General features: G+C 43.5%; 1 protein-coding gene across 4 annotated transcripts in view; it reads right to left on the bottom strand.

The window, feature by feature from the left end:
• The window catches only part of SLC39A12 (solute carrier family 39 member 12), an 86,290-nt gene extending 63,914 nt beyond the window's left edge, over positions 1-22,376 (bottom strand). For 2 of the 4 annotated variants that reach the window (XM_043561624.1, XM_043561625.1), the window contains exons 1-4: positions 21,823-22,376; positions 20,343-20,689; positions 12,144-12,425; positions 8,068-8,275 (exon numbers count right to left, since the gene is read on the bottom strand). In XM_043561624.1, the coding sequence (XP_043417559.1) occupies positions 8,068-8,275; positions 12,144-12,425; positions 20,343-20,603 (751 nt within the window). In that variant the 5' untranslated portion in view covers positions 20,604-20,689; positions 21,823-22,376. The remainder of the gene's footprint in view (positions 1-8,067; positions 8,276-12,143; positions 12,426-20,342; positions 20,690-21,822) is intronic. The other 2 variants (XM_043561627.1, XM_043561626.1) reach the window with 2 other exon arrangements.
• Between the last annotated feature and the right edge of the window lie 1,378 nt (positions 22,377-23,754).

Here is a 23,754-nt window from a genome sequence, read left to right as displayed (position 1 = left end):
TCTTCATAAGGGCACTACTATCAAGAGCAGGAGACATAGCTGACTTTCCTAACACAAAGAAACAGACCCAGAGAGTTAGACAACCTGAAGAGACAGAGGAATATGTCCCAAACAAAAGAACAGGACAAAATCACAGAAAGCAACCTAAACAAAATGGGATAAGTAATATGTCTGCTAGATAATTTAAATCAGTGGTTATAAAGATACTCACAGGACTTGAAAAAAAGACTGAAGGACATCAATGAAACCCTTAACAAAGAGACAGATAAAGAACCAATCAGAGTTGAAGAATGCAATAAATAAAATAAAAAATACACCAGATGGAGTAAATAGTAGACTAGAGGAAACAGAAGAATGGGCCACCAACCAGGAATACAGAATAATAGAAGGAAATCAAGCTGAACAGCTGAGAGGAAAAAAAAATTCAAAATGAAAATAGACTTAGGGAACTCAGCAATATTCACATTATAAGGAACCCAGAAGGAAAGGAGAAAGAAAAGGGGTAGAAAATTTATTTGAAGAAATAATAGCTGAAAACTTCCCAAATCTGGGATAGGAAACAGAAATTCAGATCCAAGGGCACAGAGAGCCTCCCAAAATCAACCCAAGAAGGTCCACAACAAGACACATAGTAATTAAAATGGCAAAAAGAAGCAGTAAAGAAAGAATTTTAAAAGCACCATGAGAAAAGAAAATACTTACATACAAAGGAAACCCCATAAGGCTATCAGCTGATTTTTCAGTAGAAACTTTGCAGGCCATAATGGAATGGCACTATATATTCAAAGTGCTGAAAGAAAAAAACTTGGAACCAAGAGTACTCTATCCAATAAGGTTAGCATTCAGAATAGAAGGAGAAATAAAGAGGTCCCCAGACAAACAAAAGTTAAGGGAATTTATGACCACTAAACCAGCCCTACAAGAAATGTTAAAGTGGATTCTGTGTGGCAAGGAAAGACTGTGAGTTAGAGTAAGAAAAGTAGGGACCATGAAAGCAATAAAAATAAGTATATCTATAAAAATCACTTAAAGGACCCACAAAATAAAATGATGTAAAGTATGACACCATGTATCTAAAACATGGAGGTGGGGAGACGTTTAAAGAATGGGTTCAGCCGTGAGTGACTATCAATTTAATATACAAAATGAATGGAAACCACAAATCAAAAACTAGTCATAGATACACAAAGAATAAAGAGAAAGGAACCCAAGTATATCGCTAAAGAAAGCCAACTAATCATGAGAGAAGAGAACAAGAGAAGGGAGGAAGAGAGAACTACAAAAACAATCATAAGACAAGTAACAAAATTGCAATAAATACTTACCTATCAATAATTACTTTGAATGTAAATGGATTAAATGCTCCAATCAAAGACAAGATGAGAGAATGAATAAAAAAGCAAGACCCATCTATATGCTGCCTTTAAGAGACCAATTTCAGGCCTAAAGACACATGCAGATTGAAAATGAAGGAATGGAGAAGAATTTATTATGCAAATGGATTTGAAAACCAGGGTAACAATACTTATATTGGATAAAATGACTTTAAAACAAAAGATTGAAATAAGAGAGAAAGAAGGACACTGTATAATCATTAATGGTGTGGGGCTCCTGGGTGGCTCAGTCAACTGAGCAGCTGACTGGCTCAGTTCATGATCTCATGGTTTGTGGGTTGGAAACCCACGTTAGGCTTTGCGTTGACAGTGCAGAGCCTACGTCAGAGTCTCTGTCTCCCTCTCTCTCTCTGCCTCTCCCCCACTCATTGTGAATATGTTCTCTCTCTCTCAAAAATAAAAACATTACAAAAAAATGTTTTGATGGGGGCAATCCAACAAGATGATATAACAATTGTAAATATTTATGCACCCAACATGAAAGCACCCGAATACATAAAAGAGTTAATACAAACAAAAAGGAAGTAATAAATAGTAATACAAAAATAGTAAGGGACTTTAATACCCCACTTACATCAATGGACAGATAATCCAAACAGAAAATCAACAAGGAAACAGTGGCTTTGAATGACACATTGAACCAAATGGATCTATATATTCAGACATTCTATCCTAAAACAGCAGAATACATATTGTTTTTAAGTGCACATGGAAGATTCTCTGGAATAGATCACACATTAGGCCAAAAAACAAGTCTGAACAAATTCAAAAAGATTGAAGTCATACCGTGCATCTTTACTGAACACAATGCTATGAAACTAGAAATCAACCACAAGACAAAATCTGAACATAAATATTTGGAGGTTAAATAATGTACTATTAAACAATAAATAGGTCAACCAAAAAAATCAAAGAGGAAATTAAAAGATAAATGGAGACAAATGAAAATGAAAACAGAACGGCCCCAAATCTTTGGGATGCAGGAAAAGCTGCTCTAAGAGGGAAATTTACAGCAACACAGGCCTACATCAAAAGCATGAAAAATCTCAAATTAACAAGCAAACCTTACACCTAAAGGAGATAGAAAAAGGAGAACAAACAAAACCCCAAGCCAGTAAAAGAAAGGAAATAATAAATATTAGAGCAGAAATAAACAATATAGAAACAAACAAACAAACAAACAAACAAACAAAAAACAAGATCAATGAAACCAGGAGCTGGTTCTTTGAAAAGATCAACAAAATTGATAAAGCCAGAGAGAGGACCCAAATTTTAAAAATCAGAAATGAAAGAGAAGAAATAAAAATTGAAACCAAAGAAATATAAAGGATTATAAGAGAAAACTGTGAAAAATCATAAGCCAACCAATTGGACAACCAAGAAGAAATGGATAGATTCCTAGAAACATGTGACCTAACAAAACAGAATCAGGAAGAAACAGAAAATTTGAACAGACTGATTATTAGTACTGAAATTGAATCAGTAATCTAAAACACTCCCAACAAACAGAAGTCCAGGACCAGAGAGCTTCATAAGGTGAAATATACTAAACATTTAAAGAAGAGTTATATCTATTCTTTTCAAGCTATTCCAGAAAAAAGATGATGAAGGAAACCTTCCAAATTCATTCTATGAGGCCAGCATTACCTGTACCAAAACAAGATAAAGACACCACAAAAAAGAGAGCCACAGGCCAATATCTCTGATGAACATAGGTGCAAATATCCTCAACAAAATATTAGCACACTGAAACCAACAATACATTAAAAAAAGTCATTTACCACGATCAAGTGGGATTTGTTCCTAGGATGCAAGGGTGATTCAATATTTGCAAATTAATCAGTGTGATACATCACATCAACAAAAGAAAAAATAAAAAACATACGATCTTTTCAATAGTTGCAGCAAAAGAATTTGACAAAATACAACACCCATTCATAATAAAAACCTTCAAGAAAGTAGATTTTGAGGGAATATGCTTCAACATAATAAAGTCCATATAAGAAAAACCCACAGCCAATATCATCCTCAATGGAGAGAAAAACTGAGCTTTTCTTCTCAGGAGATGAGAAGGACAAGGATGCCCAGTGTCACCACTTTTATTCAACATAGTACTGGAAGTCCTGGCCATAGCTATCAGATAAGAAAAAGAAATAGAAGACACACAAATTGGTAAGGAAGAGATAATACTACACATAGAAAACCCTAAAGATTTTACCAAAAACCTACTAGAACTAATACATGAATTCATTAAGATTGCAGGATACAAAATCAGTGAACATGAATCTGTTACTTTTCTTTCTTTTTTTTTTTAAGTTTATTTGGGGGAGAGTGAGAATGTGTATGTGTGTGTGTGTGTGTGTGTGTGTGTGTGAGGGAGAGAGAGAGAGAGAGAGACAGGGAGAGAGAGAAAGAGAGAGAGAGACCAGGGGAAGGGTTGAGAGAAAGGCAGAGAGAGAATCCCAAACAGGCTCTGTGCTGACAGCACAGATGTGGGGCTCGAACACAGAACCGTGAGATCATGACCTGAGTTGAAATCAAGAGTTGGATGCTTGACTGACTGAGCTACCTAGGTGTCCCTACTGCATTTCTATTCACTAATAATAAATAAGCAGAAAGAGAAAGTAAGAAAACAGTCCCATTTACAATTACACAAAAATAATAAAATATCTAGGAATAGACTTAACCAAGGAAGTGAAAGACCTATACTCTGAAAATAATAAGACATTGGTGAAAGAAATTGAAGAAGACACAAATAAATGGAAAAACATTCCATGCTCATGAATTAGAGAATAAATATTGTTAAAATGTCTATAATACCCAAAGCAATCTACAGAGGTAATGCAATCCCTATCAAAATACCAACAGCATTTTTCACAGATCTAGAACAAGCAATCCTAAAATGTGTATGGAACCACAAAAGGCCCCAAATAGCCAAAGCAATCTTGAAAACAAAAAACAAAACAGGAGGTATCGTAATTCTGGACTTCAAGTTATACTACAAAGCTGTAGTAATCAAAACAGTATGGTACTGGCACAACAATAGACACACAGACCAATGGAACAGAATAGAAAGCCCAGAAATGAACCCATGATTATATGGTCAATTAATCTTTGACAAACGACAAAGAATATACAATGGGGAAAAGACAGTCTGTTCAACACATGGTGTTGGGGAAACTGGACAGCAACATGCAGAAGAAAGAAACTGGACTACTTTCTTACACCATACATAAAGATAAATTCAAAATGGATGAAAGACCTAAATGTGAAATGGGATACCATCAAAATCCTAGAGGAGAACCCAGGCAGCAATCTCTTTGACCTTGGCCAGAGCAACTTCTTACTAGACACATCGCCAGAGGCAAGGGAAACAAAAGCCAACATGAACTATGAACCTCATCAAGATAAAAAGCTTCTGCACAGCTGAAGAAAACAATCAAGAAAACTAAAACACACCCTACAGAATTAGAGAAGATATATGTGAGTGAGATATCGGATAAAGGGTTAGTATCCAAAATCTATAACGTACTTATCAAACTCAACACCCCCAAAACAAACAATCCGATTAAGAAATGGACAGAAGACATGAATAGACATTTTTCCAAAGAAGACATTCAGATGGCTAACAGACACATGAAAAGATGCTCAACATCACTCATCATCCGGGAAATACAAATCAAAACCATGATAAGATACCACCCTACACCTGTCAGAATGGCTAAAATCAACAACACAAGAAACAACAGATATTGTCAAGGTTGTGGAGAAAGGGGAAATCCCTTCCAATGTTCATGGGAATGAAAACTGGTGCAGCCTCTGTGGAAAATGGTATGGAGGTTCCTCAAAAAGTTAAAATTAGAATTATTCCATGACAAGTAACTGCACTACTGGGTATTATTTACCCGAAGGATACAAAAATACTGATTTGGAGGGGCACATGCACCCCAGTGTTTACAGCAGCCTTATCAACAATAGCCAGATTATGGAGAGAACCCAAATGCCCATTGACTGATGAATGGATGAAGATGGGGTGTATATATACACAATGGAACATTACTCAGCGATCAGAAAGAATGAAATCTTGCCATCTGCAATGATGTGAAATCTTGCCATTTGTGAGAGTATATCATGCTAAGCGAAATGAGTCAGAGAAAGACAAATGCCATAAGATTTCACTTATATGTGGAATTTAAGAAACAAAACAGATGAACATAGGGGAAGGAGAAAAAAAATAGAGAGGGAAGCAAACCGTAAGAGACTCTTAATTACAGAGAACAAACTGAGGGTTGATGGAGGGAAGTTGGGTAGGGGATGGGCTATTAAGGAGGGCATTTGTGTTGAGCACTGGGTGTTATATGTAAATGATAAATCACTAAATTCTACTCCTGAAACCAATATCACACTATATGTTAACTGACTAGAATCTGAATGAAAATTTGAAAGAAAAAAAAAAATCCAGATGGCCAACAGACACATGAAAAGATGCTCCACATCACTCCCATCAGGAAAATGCAAATCAAAACCACAATGAGACATCACCTCACACCTTTCAGAATGACTAAAATCCAAAACACAAGAAATAACAAATGTTGGCAAGGACGTGGAGAAAAAGGAACCCTCGTGTACCATCGGGAAGAATGCAGACTGGCGCAGCCACTGCAGAAAACAGTATGTAGTGTCCTCAGAAAATTAAAAATAGAACTACCCTATGACCCAGCAATCGCACTACTAGGCATTTTCCCAAAGAATGCACAAATACCAATTCAGAAGGTTCTATACACCCCACGTTTATGCAGCATTCTTTACAACAGCCACACTACGGAAGCAGCCCAAGTGTCCACCAACAGATGAATGGGTAAAGAAGATGTTGTATATATACAACGGAATATTCTTCGGCCACACAAAATGCAACCTTGTCGTTTGTAACAACGTGGATGGAGCTAGAGAGTAGCATGCTAAGCCAAATGAGTCAGAGAAAGACAAATACTGTATGATTTCACTCACACGTGGAATTTAAGAAACAACACAAACAAAGGAAAAAAGCAAAGACAGAGAGACAAACCAAAACACAGACTCTTAACTGTAGAGAACAAACACATGGTTAACGGCGGGGGGGGGGGGGGGGGGCAGGGGGAGATGAGGGAATTGGTGAAAGGGATATAGAATACATTTATCTTGATGAGCGATAAGTTATGTATAGTATTGAATCTTTATATGATACATCTGAAACTAATATAACACTGTATGTTAACTCTACTAGTTTTAAATGAAAAACAACACTTAAAATGAGCATACTGTCTTCTATGATACCATCAATAGCAGCAGAGTCCTAGCTCGGGGCAGCTGTGAGAGAAAATGTCTCATGGCTTCTGAAACAAACACCTAATTGTGCTGACACGAAATGGCACTTGGAAACGGAATTGTGACTTCTCAGATGCAAAAGTGACTGGTTTTTGCCCCAAGAGGCGATACTGTAGATCGCTCGTGAGCAGTTACTTGGGCATTTTAATGAAGGTCCACAATGATCCATATCTACCCAGCTTGCCTCTAACTATATTCTGTATTGCAGTCTGATCACCTCCCATTTCTTGGGGGCGATAGAGCCTTCAAGTGGCCTACATCTTGACATTATTTGGAAAGTGGAGTCACGGCTCTCCTCCAGTTGCAACGGGAATCGCACCGCTAAAATGTCCCAACCCCTGTTTCCCACCTCAAAATTGTTCTCGGCATAACATGCCTTTCCCTGGCTTGTTTCCTGTGTATGACAGCCAGGTAACATGATTTAATTACATTTCAACTTTTCACAGAAAAAGAAAATAAACTGCAGAAACCCGCATCTGTCCTTCAAATGGTTGTGCTAACAGGTCCAGGGAAAGTTCAACACTGAATGTATGGCCCCAGACGGCAATCCCTTCTTTCAGAGTTGGGAGGTTTACCCAGATCACGGGCGTTGTCGGTCCCTTGGCAAATTCACATCTCCCTTTTTCTTGTGACTTCCCAAGAGGAAGGGTGTTGGCAGCAGCAACAGCTATTATGCGACATTCCGAGAGCCCTTGGTGTGCAAAACAGGGCCTCCTGCTACAGATTTTTTAGATGTCATTTCATTTTTAATGTCTTGTCGACTACAAAGAAATGTGCAAAACAAACATTCTGGCTCCATCCCTGGCATCCCATTTCTTCTCGGAGTTCCAAAAAGCTGGCAGTCACTACTATAACCAGGATGGAGAGCTCACACGACTTTTATTTAAAATTAAATAATAGATCTTTATGGCTACGAGCAAACACCACCAAGGCTCTTGCACCATTGGGCTTTCCGTGTCTTCATTCTAGGCAATAGTTTGTGACCCCCTCGCCCAGGACTACGTACCAAACAGACAAGCGTTCCTCAGCACTTACGGCAGGTCATAAAAATCTCTGCCTTGGCTCTACGTCCATAATATCATCATCATGGCTGAAACGGACCGAGTCCCAATTTTTGCCTCATCGCCACAAAGATACGATAGCATGTTTGCCTTAAAAGGGCCACCTGAGCTGTCTTACCACAGGCTATGATAAAATCGTGTTTAGAACATACCTGAACAAATTTAGTCATCAAAAAGCGTCACTCTTTTTGGCACAATTTGTTTAGTAGGCATGACTTGGTAGTTACATTCATGGAAAGCATCCTTACCTGACAGGTGGAGAGTATTTGTACTATTCAAAAAACTGAAAATATATTCCGTAAAATAGTCTGGAGACGGCAAGGTTCTTTGCCCCAGACAAACACCTTGGAGGGACAAAGTGATGATCGTCGCTGCCAACCGAGGGAGTGTGTTTTCATCAGCGCCATCCCCGCTCAGTATTCCAGACTTTTTCTGCAGCATTTTGGTGTCCATACACTGAAATCAGATGCATAGTAAAAACAAAAAGCTTGCACCTCGAAAGCCATTTTGATTAAAATATCTCTAGGATTTCCCCAAAAGACAAAGAAGAGTTTTTCACCTTAAAGAGGTCTGAGCTGTTTGTAGGAACACGACTATCAACATTCTCTAGTCTCAGACAGAATTCTGTCTGGAAAATGCTTGTTTCTTTTATCTGCCCGGACACTGTATTTCCTAACTCCCACCCTAGTGGTCCTCGGTTACCTAACCTTTCTCACTATTCCCTCAGAGATGTGTCTTCTCCAAAGAGATCTCTCGCTCTTCTTGTTCACAGGCTTCCAGGTGGTGACTTGTTTTTCTCCAGCTTCAAGTCCAGCCCACAGTGTAAGGACTTTCAAATCTCTACTCCCGACCTTGACTTCACACCGGCCCTGCGGCCTCGTGTCATCACAGAGCACTTCCTTTTTAACGCCTGCCTTTAGTCTCAGGCTCAATGCGTGCTAAGTGATGGCCAAAGCTGGCACAGTCTCTGTGTTCTTTGAACTCCCATAGGACATGGGATCTTTTCCATGTGTACACTGAGTGGTCTTCAATTAAATTATGAGCATCTGAAAGGCTAGACTCTAGCCTTACGTGCCGCTAGTACGCCCATTCATAAAAATCTCTCCCTTGGCTTTACATCCATAATATCATCATCATGGCTGACACGGACCGAGTCCCTATTTTTGCCTCGTCGCCACACCAACATTTACTGAGTACCTACTGTGTGCCAGACGCCATGCTAGGTCCATGACACTATGTTCTCTTTTCATTGTCCCAGAGCTCTGTGCACAGGATACCCTTTTCCCAGACCACCTGGCCAGTGACAGGTAGAGTCCCAATGCGCACTCAGATCTGACTCCATAGCCTATGCTCTTAAATACCCTTCCTTTTGTGTAGAGAAATAAACGGAAATCCAAGCTGCTGATGGGCCTTTCCTATCATCAAAGTGAGTTCCGTAGCATCGTGCTTGGGACAGATAGATTAGGTTTTAAAATTATCTCTGCTGTTTGTAACTGAGCAAACTTGGGCCAAATGATTAACTTTGCTCACTCTCATATTCTCATCAGTAAAAAGGGACAATGCTGCCTACCACAAAGGTTATTATGATTAGCTCATGCATGTAAAATACTTAATATGGTAGCTGGTGCACGGAACACGGTCAGCGAATCTTAGCTACTATTCTTGTTGGTCCCAGTGTCCAGTGGTGCACCTGATAGACAGGAGGCTGGAGAAGGTAGCAAGAGCCATCACGAAAACTTTTCCCTGAAGGCTCCAGAGGAGCCACTAATGCTATAAACAAAAGAACAATACAATATGGTATGTTCTAGAAATATCACTCTGGTGGCAAAGTAGTGAAGACATTGCCAGGGATAGAAACTAAGGGCTGAATGTCTAGTTTGGGAGTTATTTATTAGTCCAAGATACTTCTCGACCTAAGAGGGTAGCACCAGAGACAGAAAGAAATGGACGTATTTGAGGCACATTACAAAGGACTTGTAGGAAAATGTGAAAGAGTCCAAAGAGTTAAAAATGGCTCAGGTGTCTGGGTTTGTCAACTGTATGATGGTGATACCAACCCATTATTCCTCCACGTAAGAGTCAGGGCTAGCAGAGAAGTCTGTAGAGATCCCTGCTTATCTCCCATGGAAACAGCAAACAGTGGGGAAAAAACAGGGAGAGGTGGGAGCAAGAGACTGAGCCAAGAAGATAAAATAGTAGTTGGATAAAAGAGAATGAAGGAATAAAGAGATGTTTATACTCTGGGCCATCAGGGAGGGTGGCTACGTTAGCGTACTACGGGGTAAAGCTGTTTCTTGGTGAGCTGGTTAAGGCCCCCCTGGAGTGGCTGTTAGTGGCTTCACCTGCAGAGGCTGAGTCCTGTGCAGACCAAGACCTGGAACTGCTGGTAATGGCGGGCCTGGTCTGCCAGCACCGTCTGTGGCCTCACGCTCTCTAGTCGGAGAGAGCGGCATCCTCCGGTGAGATGCCCACAGGCCTCCTGTACAAGTCTGGATCGAGTGACTAAGGATTCCTAAGGGAATTCCAGCCCAAGTGAACAAAGGACCCTTCCCAGGAACTGGAGACAGTGCTCTCCTCCAGAAGATAACCGTCTGAGGCCCAGCAACGGTTACGAGCTCTTAATTCTTCTTGACTGAAGAGGCGGAAAAAGTACGTCTACACATAATCTTGAATTATTTCATTCTGTTCTCGGAATGTTGGCTCTCACATACGCTTGGAGGCCCAGGTATTTGCGGCCTGTGTTGGATAACCAGAAATCTGCGTCGAATATATACACACCATCTGCTTCGAAGTGGCTGACCTGAACCGATCTTGTATCATATGGATGTTGCACTGAAGAAACTGTATGTGGGCGTACTTCCTTATTGAAGCAGAAACCGAATTCTAGAAAGGAACCCGTTTTCTCAGTTGGAAGTGGACACAAAAATATGGCCCTATTTGGAGAGTCATGAGATGAGAGTTACCAAAATGATGCCCGCAAAGACCTCAGGAAACAGTCTTTCCATCTGTGTGCCAATCGCAAGAGAAATTAAACGTTTTTACAGCAAGTTGGAGGATATGTCGGCTCGTCGTTGAGCCACAGCACGAATGCACAGACACCTTTGGGCTCCTGGAAGCCAGAATTGAGGCCAAAAACCAAATACGTCCATATACATCACTACGGACTGAATGACTGTGTTCCCCCAAATTTCAAATGTTGAAATCCTGCCACTTACTGGGATAGTGTTAGGAGGCGGGGCCTTTGGGAGGTGATTGGGTCATGAGGGTGAAGTCCTCAGGAATGGGATTAGCGCCCTGAGGAGAGAGACCTCAGAGAGCTCCCCTGCCCCTTCTGCCATCTGAGGATACAGTGAGGGGATGGTCTCTGAGGAATCAGGATGGGGGCTTTCACCAGATATCAAATCTGCCCAGTACTTTGATCTCAGACTTCCAGCCTCCGGAACCACGAGAAATAAATTTCTGTTGTGTAGAAGCCACTCAGTCTGTGGTATTTTTGTTACAGCAGCTCAAAGACACACGTCAATGAAAAATTCAAGAGAGAAAAATAAAACAGGTTTCGTGGCACTCTTCAAAATGCACTGGTGACTGTTCAATCAATTCTTTAAGAAAATGTGGCTTTAAAATTTTTCCTATGTCCAGAGCGCTTTATCTGCTCAAACTCCCCACCGCAAGGCAGAAAGCATAAAGGTAATTGAAAGGCCACCTCTTGCTGGAACAGTAACGAAGGCCGGAAGGGACCAGGTGCCTGGTTCCTCACAGTGGGAGCCACGAGGAAAGCAAAGCACTTCGAGAGACCCCTGAACATGAGCGGCACAAATCAAAAGCTACAGAAGCGCTATTGTCTGTGCTGCCTGTCATGAATAATGCTTTCTGCAAGCTGCTTCTTCGGTGAAGCAACGAATGATAAATTCGCCTCTCTCACACCGGTTCTGTCTTCTTTTTCCCTGGCCGGAAGGCGAGGCAAAGAGCATCGCGTCCTCCCCGCCGTGGGTCAGTTCTTGGAGATCGATCGGAAGCCATGAACCACTCACTTTCACGTTCGGGAAAAGAGAGTTGTCCTGTCACCTGGCTTTCCTGCCCACCCAACCACCCACCTGCCTTGTGGCTAGAACTCCTTTTACAATCATTAGTCATCCCCCTCCCCCTTTTATACTCAGAATTTCAAACGATGTCACTTAACATCCCATCACTAAAACCCACAAATAGCTCTCTTAGACGTCCTTGGCTGTCATGGGGATAAACAAGTGACAGAAAACAGGGCTCCAAGTCTGTCTCTTAGCAGCACAGCCAGGTGCCCTTCTTACCTGACTTGTGCCCTTCTTACCTGACTTCGAGAGGTGTCGAAGTACTGCCTGGTGAACGCCAAGATATCTTCCGTCTCATTCTGTGAAAGGAAATAGGAGTCTTCATCCTGCCTGAGGCTGAGGAGGCTGTGCAGGTAAAATTTATACTCTTTATTACTCATGTTGAGCTTAGAAGAACAGATCTCTTCCTGATGAATGATGTAAAAGAGAAGGAGAAGAGACACTCTCTGGACCACTTCTTCTCTGAGCTGATCCTCAAACTCTCCTCCAGCTATTAGCAACAGGGCATCTGGTTCAAAGCACTGTGCCAAAAACGAAACATAAAACAACAAAAGGAGAAACAACGTTTAGCAAAGAGTCCTAGGACACTAACGACCGCCAGATCTCCAGTGCTCATTATTGTATGAATAGGGGGGGAGTACGGGTAGGTGTAACAGCCAGCTTCAAATAAGGTAGTCGTGGCTGGACTTCTACACATTGATGTTGCCCTCCCGGGGAGCCCTTATTCCCTGAGAGTAATCTCTCTCTCTCCAGATGTCCATCTGCTGCCTTGAGTAAAACCCGTTGGCTCTTTGGCGTTTAAGGTAATGACCCCATTGCATTTAGAATGAAATCTAAGCTCCATACAATTTTCTCTTTGGTCTGGCTCTTGCCCGCCTACCTCTCTTGTCTTACCTTAGCCTTTCTCCACGTCGCTCACTAACCTTCCGCCCCTGTGATTTCCCATCAGTTCCCCCAAGCTCTTTCCACCATCTCTCGGGTCTCCTTCCCCCTCAATTCTCCGATCTCAGCTTAAAGAGATACCCCGTTGAGGACCCACACCCTACCCAAAGTGGAAAGCCCCGACTCCCCCGTCCCACGTTCTCCAGCACAGCACTGTTCGACGGAAACACAACCCTCGCCACAGAGGCGAGTCACACATCACTTTAAATTTTCTAGTGGCCACATTTGAAAAAGCGAAATTAATTTTAATAATACATTTAGTAGTGTTCTTACTGAAACCTAGATATGCAAGATATGATCACTTCAACTTGTAATCACAATTTTAAGAAGTTATTTGTGAGCCATTTGACATTCTTTTCGTCATGCCAAGTCTTCAAACTCTGGTGCGTACTTTACACTTACCAGCACGTGTCGATTCAGACGAGCCACGTTATCAAGTGGCCCACGGTCACACGTGGCTGGTGGCAGCTCTAACATATATCACGTTTATTTCCTCCATAGCACTAGTGTTCTAAACTTGCTTTCTCCCTGTGTTTATTTTCACTCTTCCTTCGAGAACGAGTGGTCCATTAAGGCCAGGTTCTGTCCGTGCACGGTTCTATCCTCAGCATCCGGCACAATGCCTGGCACTTACGAGGCGCGGAATGGAACGAACGAACGCCACCTGCCTCGCCTTTATCCTACCTAAGAGGACGGCTAAAAAATATTTCCACGACGCTTTACTTGCTTCACACCCACAGCAAGACGTCTGGCTCATCTAATCTGGGAAGTCTGCATGGCAGAAGGTGTTTCGGGTAACGTAACGGGACGATGAGAAAAAGATACAGACAGGGCTATGGAAGGGAAGCCCTCCCCACAAGACAGGAGCTGCCTTCCTTCAGAGACAGTGGGGAGCTCCTGACAACTCTCCCAGGATCCCAGAGGCACAGCCACAGAATGAAGGCATGGAGGGATGCCTGTCCTGAGCCCCAGAAGGACTCTTCCCAATGTGGGACAATGTACGATGGTATCTTTTCATCTATTCTGAGGTGGAAATTTCAGGCGTCCTAATTCCATGTGTGCTGTGTGTCCCACCAGATAACATCTGGGACATACCGTCTGAGTCAGGAAGAAACATGTCATCTGTCTCCAAAGCAAAGCATTAATCACATTCTTCACAAGCCATACAGGTTCTGTTCTCTCCCCAACTCAACTGCGATGGGGTAAGAGTTCGGCAAAAAGAGAGACATCGGCTTCCCATCAAGTCACTCGATGTGACTATTAAGCTCCACCACTGAAACCACCCCAGCACATTTCTGTTTCTTGAGTAGCAGACGAGAAAAGTCCATGGGTTGGTAGCTATTGGCGGGGCTGACACCAAGACTCAAGGAGGTTAGTCAACTGAAACACAGTGTCATCAAGCCTCTCTTTGTAACATACCGCCTCCTGAAACCGAACTATTGATAGCATTAGCTAGCCTTTACTGGAAGCCAGGTGCCCAGGATTGTGCTAAGTGCCTTATGTATTTGGGCATTCCTCAATCTAATCGCTTCTGGAAAAAGTCAGATAATGAGTTTTTTGATGGTAAGAACATGACTCCAAAATTTTAAATAGAAAACAAAATGGCCCCAGCCTATGTGATAAGTCACCAACTATTTCTGCAATGATGTAAAGAATTAGAGTACCAATTCCTCAATTATTTGGTGCCTCGTGAATTAAACAGTGGGTACATTTGTGTGCACAGGATCCAGCATGAGGTACGTCCTCCTTCCACAAGGAAGGTATACCTATAGCATATGTGAAAACCAAGTCTACAAAAGGGTAGGTAACGTACCTAAAATCACAAAGCTAATAGTGGTTGCCCAATCTTAAGTCCCACTATGCCAATGATTCGCTTTGTTTGCTTATCTCTTTGCTTTGGGCCATGAAGAATTTGAGCTGTAGACCCACCTATGTACTGAAAGTACAACCCCTTCAACCAGTAATTTTCTCTCCCTCCTGTTTGATAGAAAAAGAGGTCGATGGGGAGGCCAAGTAATTGGTAAGGCTCTAATATAAATCAATGAGAGAACATAGTACCACTTGAAGATTGAATGAGTTCCTGTTGACAGACTTTCAAATGCTGTTTAGGCTGTTTGATGAGGTTGATGAGGCAAAAGGGTATCAGTGACACGAGAAATGGGACCTCTGTGAAGCCACCAGACCAGATACATGTGGCCGGAGCTTGGTTGATAGCACAGAGCAGAGTATATGGCTACACTTCACCCATCTGACGTGCCTCACACTCCTGTCCATCTGTGGTTCCTCTTCAAAGTACCTTTCTAGGATTGGAATAGGAGGGATGTGGCCTGGGGCAGCAGAGGAGAGGGTAAGATCTGAAATCATACCAATGTTCGCTCCAGAAGTGGTTTCTAAAAAGCATATAACATGGAAGGTCAATTGCTTTTGACTGAAAATGTTTTAAATACCTGTGGGGCATCTCATTTTGTCTGACTAGAGATTTCAGCCACCTTGAATGAACAGAAGTTGCCCAAACCTTGCTTTAAGTTTCTGAGACCTGCTGGAATAAAGCTCAATTGCGAATCAAATGACCATGAATTGAAAAACCTTCTGCCCTTTTATGATATTTGATTCTTCTTTTAAACGTGTACTTATTTTTGAGAGCACACGAGTGGGGGAGGAGCAGAGAGAGAAGGGGAGAGAGGACCTGAAGCGGGCTCCGTGCTAACAGCAGCGAGCCTGATGTGGGGCTTGAACTCACAAACCATGAGATCATGACCTGAGCCGAAGTCGGTTGCTCAACCGCCTGAGTCACTAAGGTGCCCCCGAGGCATGATTCTTAAAGGAGTTACCTTTGTACGGAAGACAGTGGCTTGAGGAAAGAACACTAGGGAACACCAGAAAATCGAACAGACATTGACATGACAAAAAGCACCATGGGGGTTGATGGTGGACTGGACTTTCCGGTTCATCATCACAAGATTTGTTTCAGTTGTTAGAGCTGTTAGCAGTGGCTGGGTTGTTTTGGGGGGAGGACGTTTAGTCCAATTTTGCAAATACTTACACCTCATAGGCATCAAGACCCATCCAAAGCACTGACCCTGGTGAAGTGATTCTTTGTTAAAGAAGAATGGACTCATTCAGGAATAATCCGTCGATTTTCCTTTTAATCTTGTCATGTGGGGGCCTAAGTTTTTTGGGGAGAAAAGCACAGATTCTGGATTCCAATAGCCAAATCAGATCACCTCCCCCAGCTGCTGCATCCAGCTTTGTTCATTGCTTATGCGAGGAGAGAGTCTCGGTAACAAAAAGCAACAGGAAATCTTTCTTCTATGTGAATAGGAGTTGTCAGACTTGATAAACTTTAAGATTTTTAGGTCCAAAGATGCTTAAAGTTGATTTGGGGTTCTGGATAAGCCCACTGGCTTTTACAAGGTCTTCTGGGGGAGAGGGTTGTCTTAGAACTGATCATAAAAAGGAAATTATATTTCTTTCTTTTCCTGCCAAAGAGTTGGAGGGGTGTTTGCTGACGGCAGGCACTGGCTTTTTGTGGACCCATGACCAGATTTTGTGGCATTTCTGACCGACAAAGAGGTAAGTCTTACTGAGAAGGGTTAAGAAACCTGTTAGATCAACAAGTTAAGATAAAGCTCGATGTGGGGGCGCCTGGGTGGCGCAGTCGGTTAAGCGTCCGACTTCAGCCAGGTCACGATCTCGCGGTCCGTGAGTTCGAGCCCCGCGTCGGGCTCTGGGCTGATGGCTCGGAGCCTGGAGCCTGTTTCCGATTCTGTGTCTCCCTCTCTCTCTGCCCCTCCCCCGTTCATGCTCTGTCTCTCTCTGTCCCCAAAATAAATAAACGTTGAAAAAAAAATTAAAAAAAAAAAAAAGATAAAGCTCGATGCTGTCCACTCTTCAACGCACGGCAGGTTAAGACAAACGCGGGAGGGAGGTTGAATTAAATGCAGGACCTTAAAGCAGTGGTTCTCTACCTTGAGTGTGTCTGAGAATCTCCTGGAGGTCTTGAATAAACACCCCAAGCCCTGAACAGTTGGGGGAGGGGTGGGGGGGGAGGGGACAGGAGGGGGTGCCGAGGAGGGTCTTATTTCCCAGAAGCGCTGCGTTGGACATGTCCAGAACATACAGGAAATGTGAGGGCACAGAGAGAGCTGGCGCTCTCGTGCCCCAGCTAGCTCACATATGGCCCTGCGGTCCTCACGCAGAGCTCCCCGGGGAGAGGACCAGCACTTTGGTCTTACAGTTGAGAAAGCCGAGGTTCAGCATGACCTAACAGCTGGAAAGTGCCAGAACAAGGATGTGGGCCCAGGGCTGGCTGACTCCAGATACCAGGTTCTAATCCCTTCACCGCTCCTGCAACTCATGTAGGGTTATGGTTCTCATCATTACTGAAGTGGAATTTGTTCTCTTAGAGTTACTTAATCCCTCATTAAATTCATGAAAACTGCAGTCTAGCCCTTCTCATCGAAAAAAAGAAACCAGGCCACGGTCAGGCAAGACTGTCCATTTTCAAAGGCTGAAGTCTGAATGGATTTAAGTGCACAGTGCTTTCAGGTAGTTCAGATTGATTTACACACACACACACACACCCCCATTCAGTTTTTACCTAAGCCTGAAATAAAAGTGGAAACTTTTCGTCTCCCCCCCACAAATTTAAGACACTCACTTCCCTCTTGTTTTCAGACATTTAGGGACATGAGCTCATCCCCTTGCCTCTTTTTACCACAGAATTTCTCATCTAAACCCTGCCTCTAACTGGACGAAGTTCCTAAAAAGACACAAAAGATCCAGCAACAAGCTAAGCCCTGGGGCTTGTGCCAGAATGCAGATGCTTGTGAAATCAACAGGACACTGTTTCTCTCCGGCTTTTTATGAATGCCGTGGAGAGATTTCATGGAATCCTTGCCTATGGGTGATGCCGGTGAATTGTAGCCCTCTGAGCAAGTAAAGCTGAAATTTGCATTTATTTTTTTTTAAGGTTTATTATTTATTTTGAAAGGGGGGCCAGAGAGAGAGAGGAGAGAGAGTATCCCAAGCAGGCTCAGCACTGCCAGCACAGAGCCCGAGGCGGGGCTCAAACGCGTGAACCGTGAGATCATGATCAAGAGTCAGACACTTAACTGACTGAGCCACCCAGGCCACCCCATGACTTTTTTTTTTTTTACCTCAGTCTTTTACACAAAGAAATAGCAGCAGCAAGAGGGCAAAGCTATTAAAGACAGTGTTTCACTTCATAGGAATAAAAATAGCTGAAACGGAAGCGAAATTGGCCAAGGTCTCGACAATGTCACAGAAAACAAACAGTGCAAAACAGTGTCTCCCTCTGAAAAACAAAACAAAACAAAACATAGAACAATTTTGCATGTTTACATTCCCCCTAGCTTGACTAATATTCAAACAGCCTTAATAAGGCACTTTATGTCATTAGAGGAGAACATTTCCCCACAGCACATTCTCAGAGGACATTAATAAGACATGACTCCTACTTATTTCCATGGGGAAGTCTTATGTTGCTATATATATAAATTAATGTCATCACAGATGAGTTGCCTATTATAACACATGTTTGCTCTGGGGACCCTTGGGAATTTCACTAATTATTGAATTATTCACTGTTTGCACAGAGCAGAGACAAATTCTATTAGCAGACCCTTCTGTCATGAAAGAAAGAAAAACCAAAAAAACAAAAAAATAAAAAAACAAAAACACTTGGCCAGGAAAGGTTTTCCCTAAAACTAAGCACGATTGAGAAAGTCTGCCAAAATTTTTTTGCTGGAGGCAGTTACTAGATTTATTTATTTATTTATTTATTCATTCATTCATTCATTCATTCATTCATGTCTTCATTTATTTATTTGTAGGTTCATTCTGGGGAAAAAAAAATCTCACCAGTCAGGAAAGGGATGGTGAAGAGTGTTTTTGTCTATTTTTGGGTATAATTAAGACATGGGCTCCTACCTCTGGTGAGGCTCCTGTCAATTCCCCTACCCTGACAGAGACATTCTGATTCTACCTTAAATGCTGAATTTACATTAATGTGGATGGTACATTCATGTGACCTGCAGCGAATTTTTTTTTTTTTTAATTCCATCCCAGGCAAGTTAATTCAACCTCATCTATGGAGGAAGAAGTCTCCACATAGTATTTGGTGAGAGCTGCCCAGACAATGCTGAGGTGCAGCCAGGGCATAAGAGTCGCCTGGCAAACCGGGGGTAGGCTGTGGGCCCAGGCCGTAGGAGCCACAGACCTCATTTTAGCCCGGATACCTCATTTTTAAGAGGGTGATTACCCAATTCATTAACTGCCCACCATGCAAAATACTAGAAAACACCAATCAACAATCAGGCTAAAGTACTTAAAAATCCGACATTAAGGGTGCTTGGGTGGCACAGTTGGTTGAGCATCTGACTCTTGACTATGGCTCGGGTCATAACCCTACGGTGGTGGGATCGAGTCCCCAGACGGACTCAGTGTGGAGCGGGGAGCCTGCTTGGGATTCTCTCCCCCGCCCCCATCTCCCTACGCCCCTCCCCTGCTCATACATATGCATGCTTTCTCTCTTAAAATAAATCAGTAAACTTAAAAAATTCAACATTAGACAAATATAATAGTACTATCATTGTGCCATCAAAAACAAATCGTATCTAACCAGTGACGCACAAGTTCATGGCAACCACAAAAGAAAAGGGGGGGGGGAGATTAGTGAATCAGAAAGAAGAAAGAACTGAAAGTTCATGCTCGTGGGGCACCTGGGTGGCTCTGTCGGTCAAGTGTCCAACTCTTGATTTTGGCTCAGGTCATGATCCCAGGGTTGTGGGATCAAGCCCCACACTGGGCTCCGCACTAAGCATGGAGCCTGCTTAAGATTCTTCCTTGCTCTCTTTCCCTCTCTCTCTCTCTCTCCCCTCCTCGGACACGCCCCTCTTCCCCCCCCCCCCCCCCCAGTTTGTGCACGCACGGACTCTTTCCCTCTCTTAAAAATAAAAAGTTCACACTTACAGGGGCGCTTGGGTGGCTCAGTCGGTTAAGCGGCCGACTTCAGCTCAGGTCACGATCTCGCGGTCCGTGAGTTCGAGCCCCATGTCGGGCTCTGGGCTGACAGCTCAGAGCCTGGAGCCTGTTTCAGATCCTGTGACTCCCTCTCTCTCTGCCCCTCCCCCATTCATGCTCTGTCTCTCTCTGTCTCAAAAATAAATAAACGTTAAAAAAATTTTTTTAAAAAGTTCACACTTATAACTAAATACCTCTGAACATGCAGAAGGGTCGTAGAAAGGCTTCTACAAACCTTACCATTTTATACAGCAAGATCCTCCCTGTTTTCAAGTACTATTTGTAGAACGCTAAATGACTTTCCATACCCTAAATATGGCAGACATGATACCGCAAGGCACAGCCCGCTTGGGTACTGCATTTGAGTTTGCCTTACTGAAGCAAACGGCTAGAGGAGCCACTGCTCTTTCTTGAACGTTCCCTGGTACCTGATCCCATTCTGTCACACTAACCAGATGGCAATCTCCTTGCATTCCGTTTGTCCTCCGTGGGCAGCCAGTTTTCTCCATCAGTGTCTTGAGGAGGCTTCCAGAGTGGTTCAGGGGTGGGGGGTCGCCAGCAGAGAGAGCTCGTAGCACTTCCGTCAGGTGGCCTGGACTCCAAGTGCTGCCGCTGTCCTGGGTCGAGGGTCCTTCTGTCTCAGCAGAGGGAACAAGGCTGAGGAGAAGGAACAATGGCACCCAAAATACCGGAAGCTTTGTCCAGAAGCACATTTCCACTCTTCCTTTACCTCAAGTCAGTGTCTAAGGGAGTTGGGTGGCTTGCCGTTCCCGGTGTAAACTTGTAATGGGAGGAATTTCTGTGGTAAAGGGGGAAAATAAAGGCCTTAATTACCGTGGCTGCAACGTGTTTGAAAGGATTCATTAACTGGGTGGCTAAGCTGATTTGCAATGGCAAGCTGTTTCTGAACAGTAGGGGGTCTGTGGGTCATTTATAACTGCGAACAGCAGGAAACTATCATGGCTGGAGACTTTTGAACTGTAGAACATCCAAGAAGTTTGTCACACTGCCTCCTTCTAAGATAAAAAGAGTAAAAAAGTCAGGAAGGGTAAGTTTCTCTGTTCATCTTGCACGGGGTACAAGTCGTAGGAACCAGACAGGAAATAACCTCATTTTATCCCATCCTAACGCAGAACTCTGTGAGGTGTGGTTCTCGTCACTCAAGTACACAAATAAAAATAAAGAGAAAATCAATTTCTTTTTCTTATTACTATTTTTTAAGTTTTTTAAATGTTTACTTTTGAGAGACAGAGAGAGACAGAGTGCGAACTAGGAAGGGGCAGAGAGAGAGAGAGAGAGAGAGAGAGACAGACAGACGGAATCTGAAGCAGGCTCCAGGCTCTGAGCTGTCAGCACAGAGCCCGACCGGGGTTTGAACCCACGAACCATAAGATCATGACCTGAGCCGAAGGCGGATGCTTCGCCAACTGAGCCACCCAGATGTGCCTGAGAAAATAAATTTCAACAAATTACGTACATCATGCTGAGGGAGAAGGTTTGAGATAAGAAGGGTGCTATGGAAGAAAATTGTCACGTCCAGAAAACACTGGTCATTTTCCAGTTTTTAATATATTAAAAGTACGAGCTAGCAGAAAAACAAGAGTGTTTCAAGACCGCAAGAGCCAGAATAAATCCACAGACTCAGTGGTCACTAAAGGCATAAAGGACAATGTTAGAGCCAATCAGCTTTCTGAAAAAAAAAAAAAAAATTTAATGTCTTCAATCTGTTGCTTAAGGAACACAAATTGTTAACAGCATCTCATGTCAGATCTTGGCCCAGAAATGACCTAATAATGACTGTGGGGTAGTAACAAAGATACTGGGATTACTTCCACGATTTAAAAAAAAAGAGAGAGAGAGAGTTTAAGATTCTTATGTTAGCATTAAAAAATGACAGAAGATGCTACAAACATTTCTAAACGCAGTGCTTACCGTTAGAAGAAAGATAAATGGCTATTTCTCTGGAGCTCTGTGGCCTTCTAAATCTCGGAGAGTATTTTGTGATTACGAAGTCCTCTGGTTTTAAAATTCCTTGACTGTGCATTGGAAGCAGGAGAGGATTATTTCAACCCAGAGACGTTTTCGGTTGCTGTGGAGAAAACTGGTCCAGGGATACCAATGGAGGCGGGTAAAAGGGAGAACTTTCTGTCTGGCAGATTTTCAGGAAAATCAAATAAAAGTTGGCTAATGAACCTAATGTTTTAGATCAATATTTACCAGTTCTCTTAGAAGTCTAAGAAAAACCTAGAATTTCTGACAGTCACGTGCCTTTGAAGAGACAGATCTAGGTCAAAGGATTCCACCTTGCAGGACGGAAAGGCTTTAGTGTTAGATCGAGATTTCTTTTTTCTTTTCAGTTGCTTCTCTGTTTTATCCACCCTCAAACCAAAGATTTATTGAAAAAGTAAGCTCTTTAAAGCCTTAATTTTATCAGGTGCAGAGGTTTAAAAGGGTGAAGGCATTCGAAAATCTGTAAAAAGCTGTCTTTAACAGGAGGAAAAGTCTTTATTGGAGGCATAAAGTTCTTACCCTGGAAGTAAGTGGATGGGAGTGGGGAACTTTAATTAGCGTGTATATTCTGACCCCAGAGTCTGTGATACAAGCGCCCTGAGAAACAGGCTCTCAGCAAATTCTTACGAAGGAGTGACTGAGAGAACAAAGTGGCAAATTGTATAGGAGGTAAGAAGTTACAACCCACGATTTCAAAATGCACAGAGTGCATGTAAATGGTACATGAAAAACAAAGAGGATGAAGGGAAGGGAAGGAGTTCCGAGTTCGGGCCCTGGGGTAGGAGTGGGGAGGGGAGGGGGCTTCTGGAAGGAGGCGGAGGAAATGAAAAGAGAAAGCAGTTGGGAGCATTAGCTCCTCCGTCACTAACTGGGTATGAAAACTGGCAGCAGCAGGGTGAGGCCATCCTAAGAGAACGCTGCTAATACTCACAGAAACGTGGAAGGCAAATGCTCCCAGAAATGCCCGGTTTCTCTTTAATTGCACATCACGGAGCCCTTGGATGTGCCTAAACTGCCAAGGGCAGAGACCTGGCCTGTTTCTCCTGAGCTCTCTGGTGAGATGAGCTGCAATTAGTGTCCAGAATCATCAGGCCAGCAGAGGCGAGAGGAGCTGGTCAGGACCCCCTCCCCCCACCCCCCAGTTGTGACCCCAGTCGGGGCGGAGAAGGGCCTGGGCTCTGGACAGAGGGACGTGGCCAGAGCCCCCTCCATCTCCACAGGGGAGACCATCTCAGCCCCGGGGGTCTCGGGGGTCGTCTGGGAGGTGACTAGAGCAAAGTAGTCCAAAACCTACTGAGCACAGTATCACGTCCTCCCATCGCGTGCTTTCAGTCCCTCGGCTTGACCTTGTTTCCGGGATTAAGCCCTGGCTTCCTGGCCCCGCCCCAAACGAGCAGGTGCCGCCTCTGTCTTCCCTGCCCAGGTCTCACTGCATAAACTGCCGGGTTGCAGCGGAACCGGATCCTGATTCGCTCTAACCGCTGGTGCCAGGACAGTGCCCGCCCTTCTGAGACTTGGGGAGCTTTTTCCCGATTCCCCTATGCCGGTGTCCACCCCAGAAGTCCTATTTCCCAGCCTCGGCTTCCCTGTGGCTAAGGGATTCGCTCCCGATAGGACCCCAGCACGTGACCTCCTGCAGGAATTCTCCGCTGCTCCCACCGTCTGCAGCCACCCCACCCACAGCCGCTCGACACCCTACGAGGTCGACTGCCTCCCCCGTCACGTGCCCGAGCCTGCGCTGTTTGCCCCCAAGGCTGGCTGCGCCCCCACAGTCAGCCACCGACCACGTCCCTGTCCCTGTCCCCGTTGAGATGACGTTCAGGTGGGTCGGGGGGAAGCCCTGGATGTGGCCCC

Source organism: Prionailurus bengalensis, chromosome B4 (genome assembly GCF_016509475.1).
Source record: "Prionailurus bengalensis isolate Pbe53 chromosome B4, Fcat_Pben_1.1_paternal_pri, whole genome shotgun sequence".
Classification (NCBI taxonomy): Eukaryota; Metazoa; Chordata; class Mammalia; order Carnivora; family Felidae; genus Prionailurus; species Prionailurus bengalensis.
The sequence above is the reverse complement of the archived record's forward strand: the minus strand, read 5'-3'. Positions and strand labels throughout refer to the sequence as shown.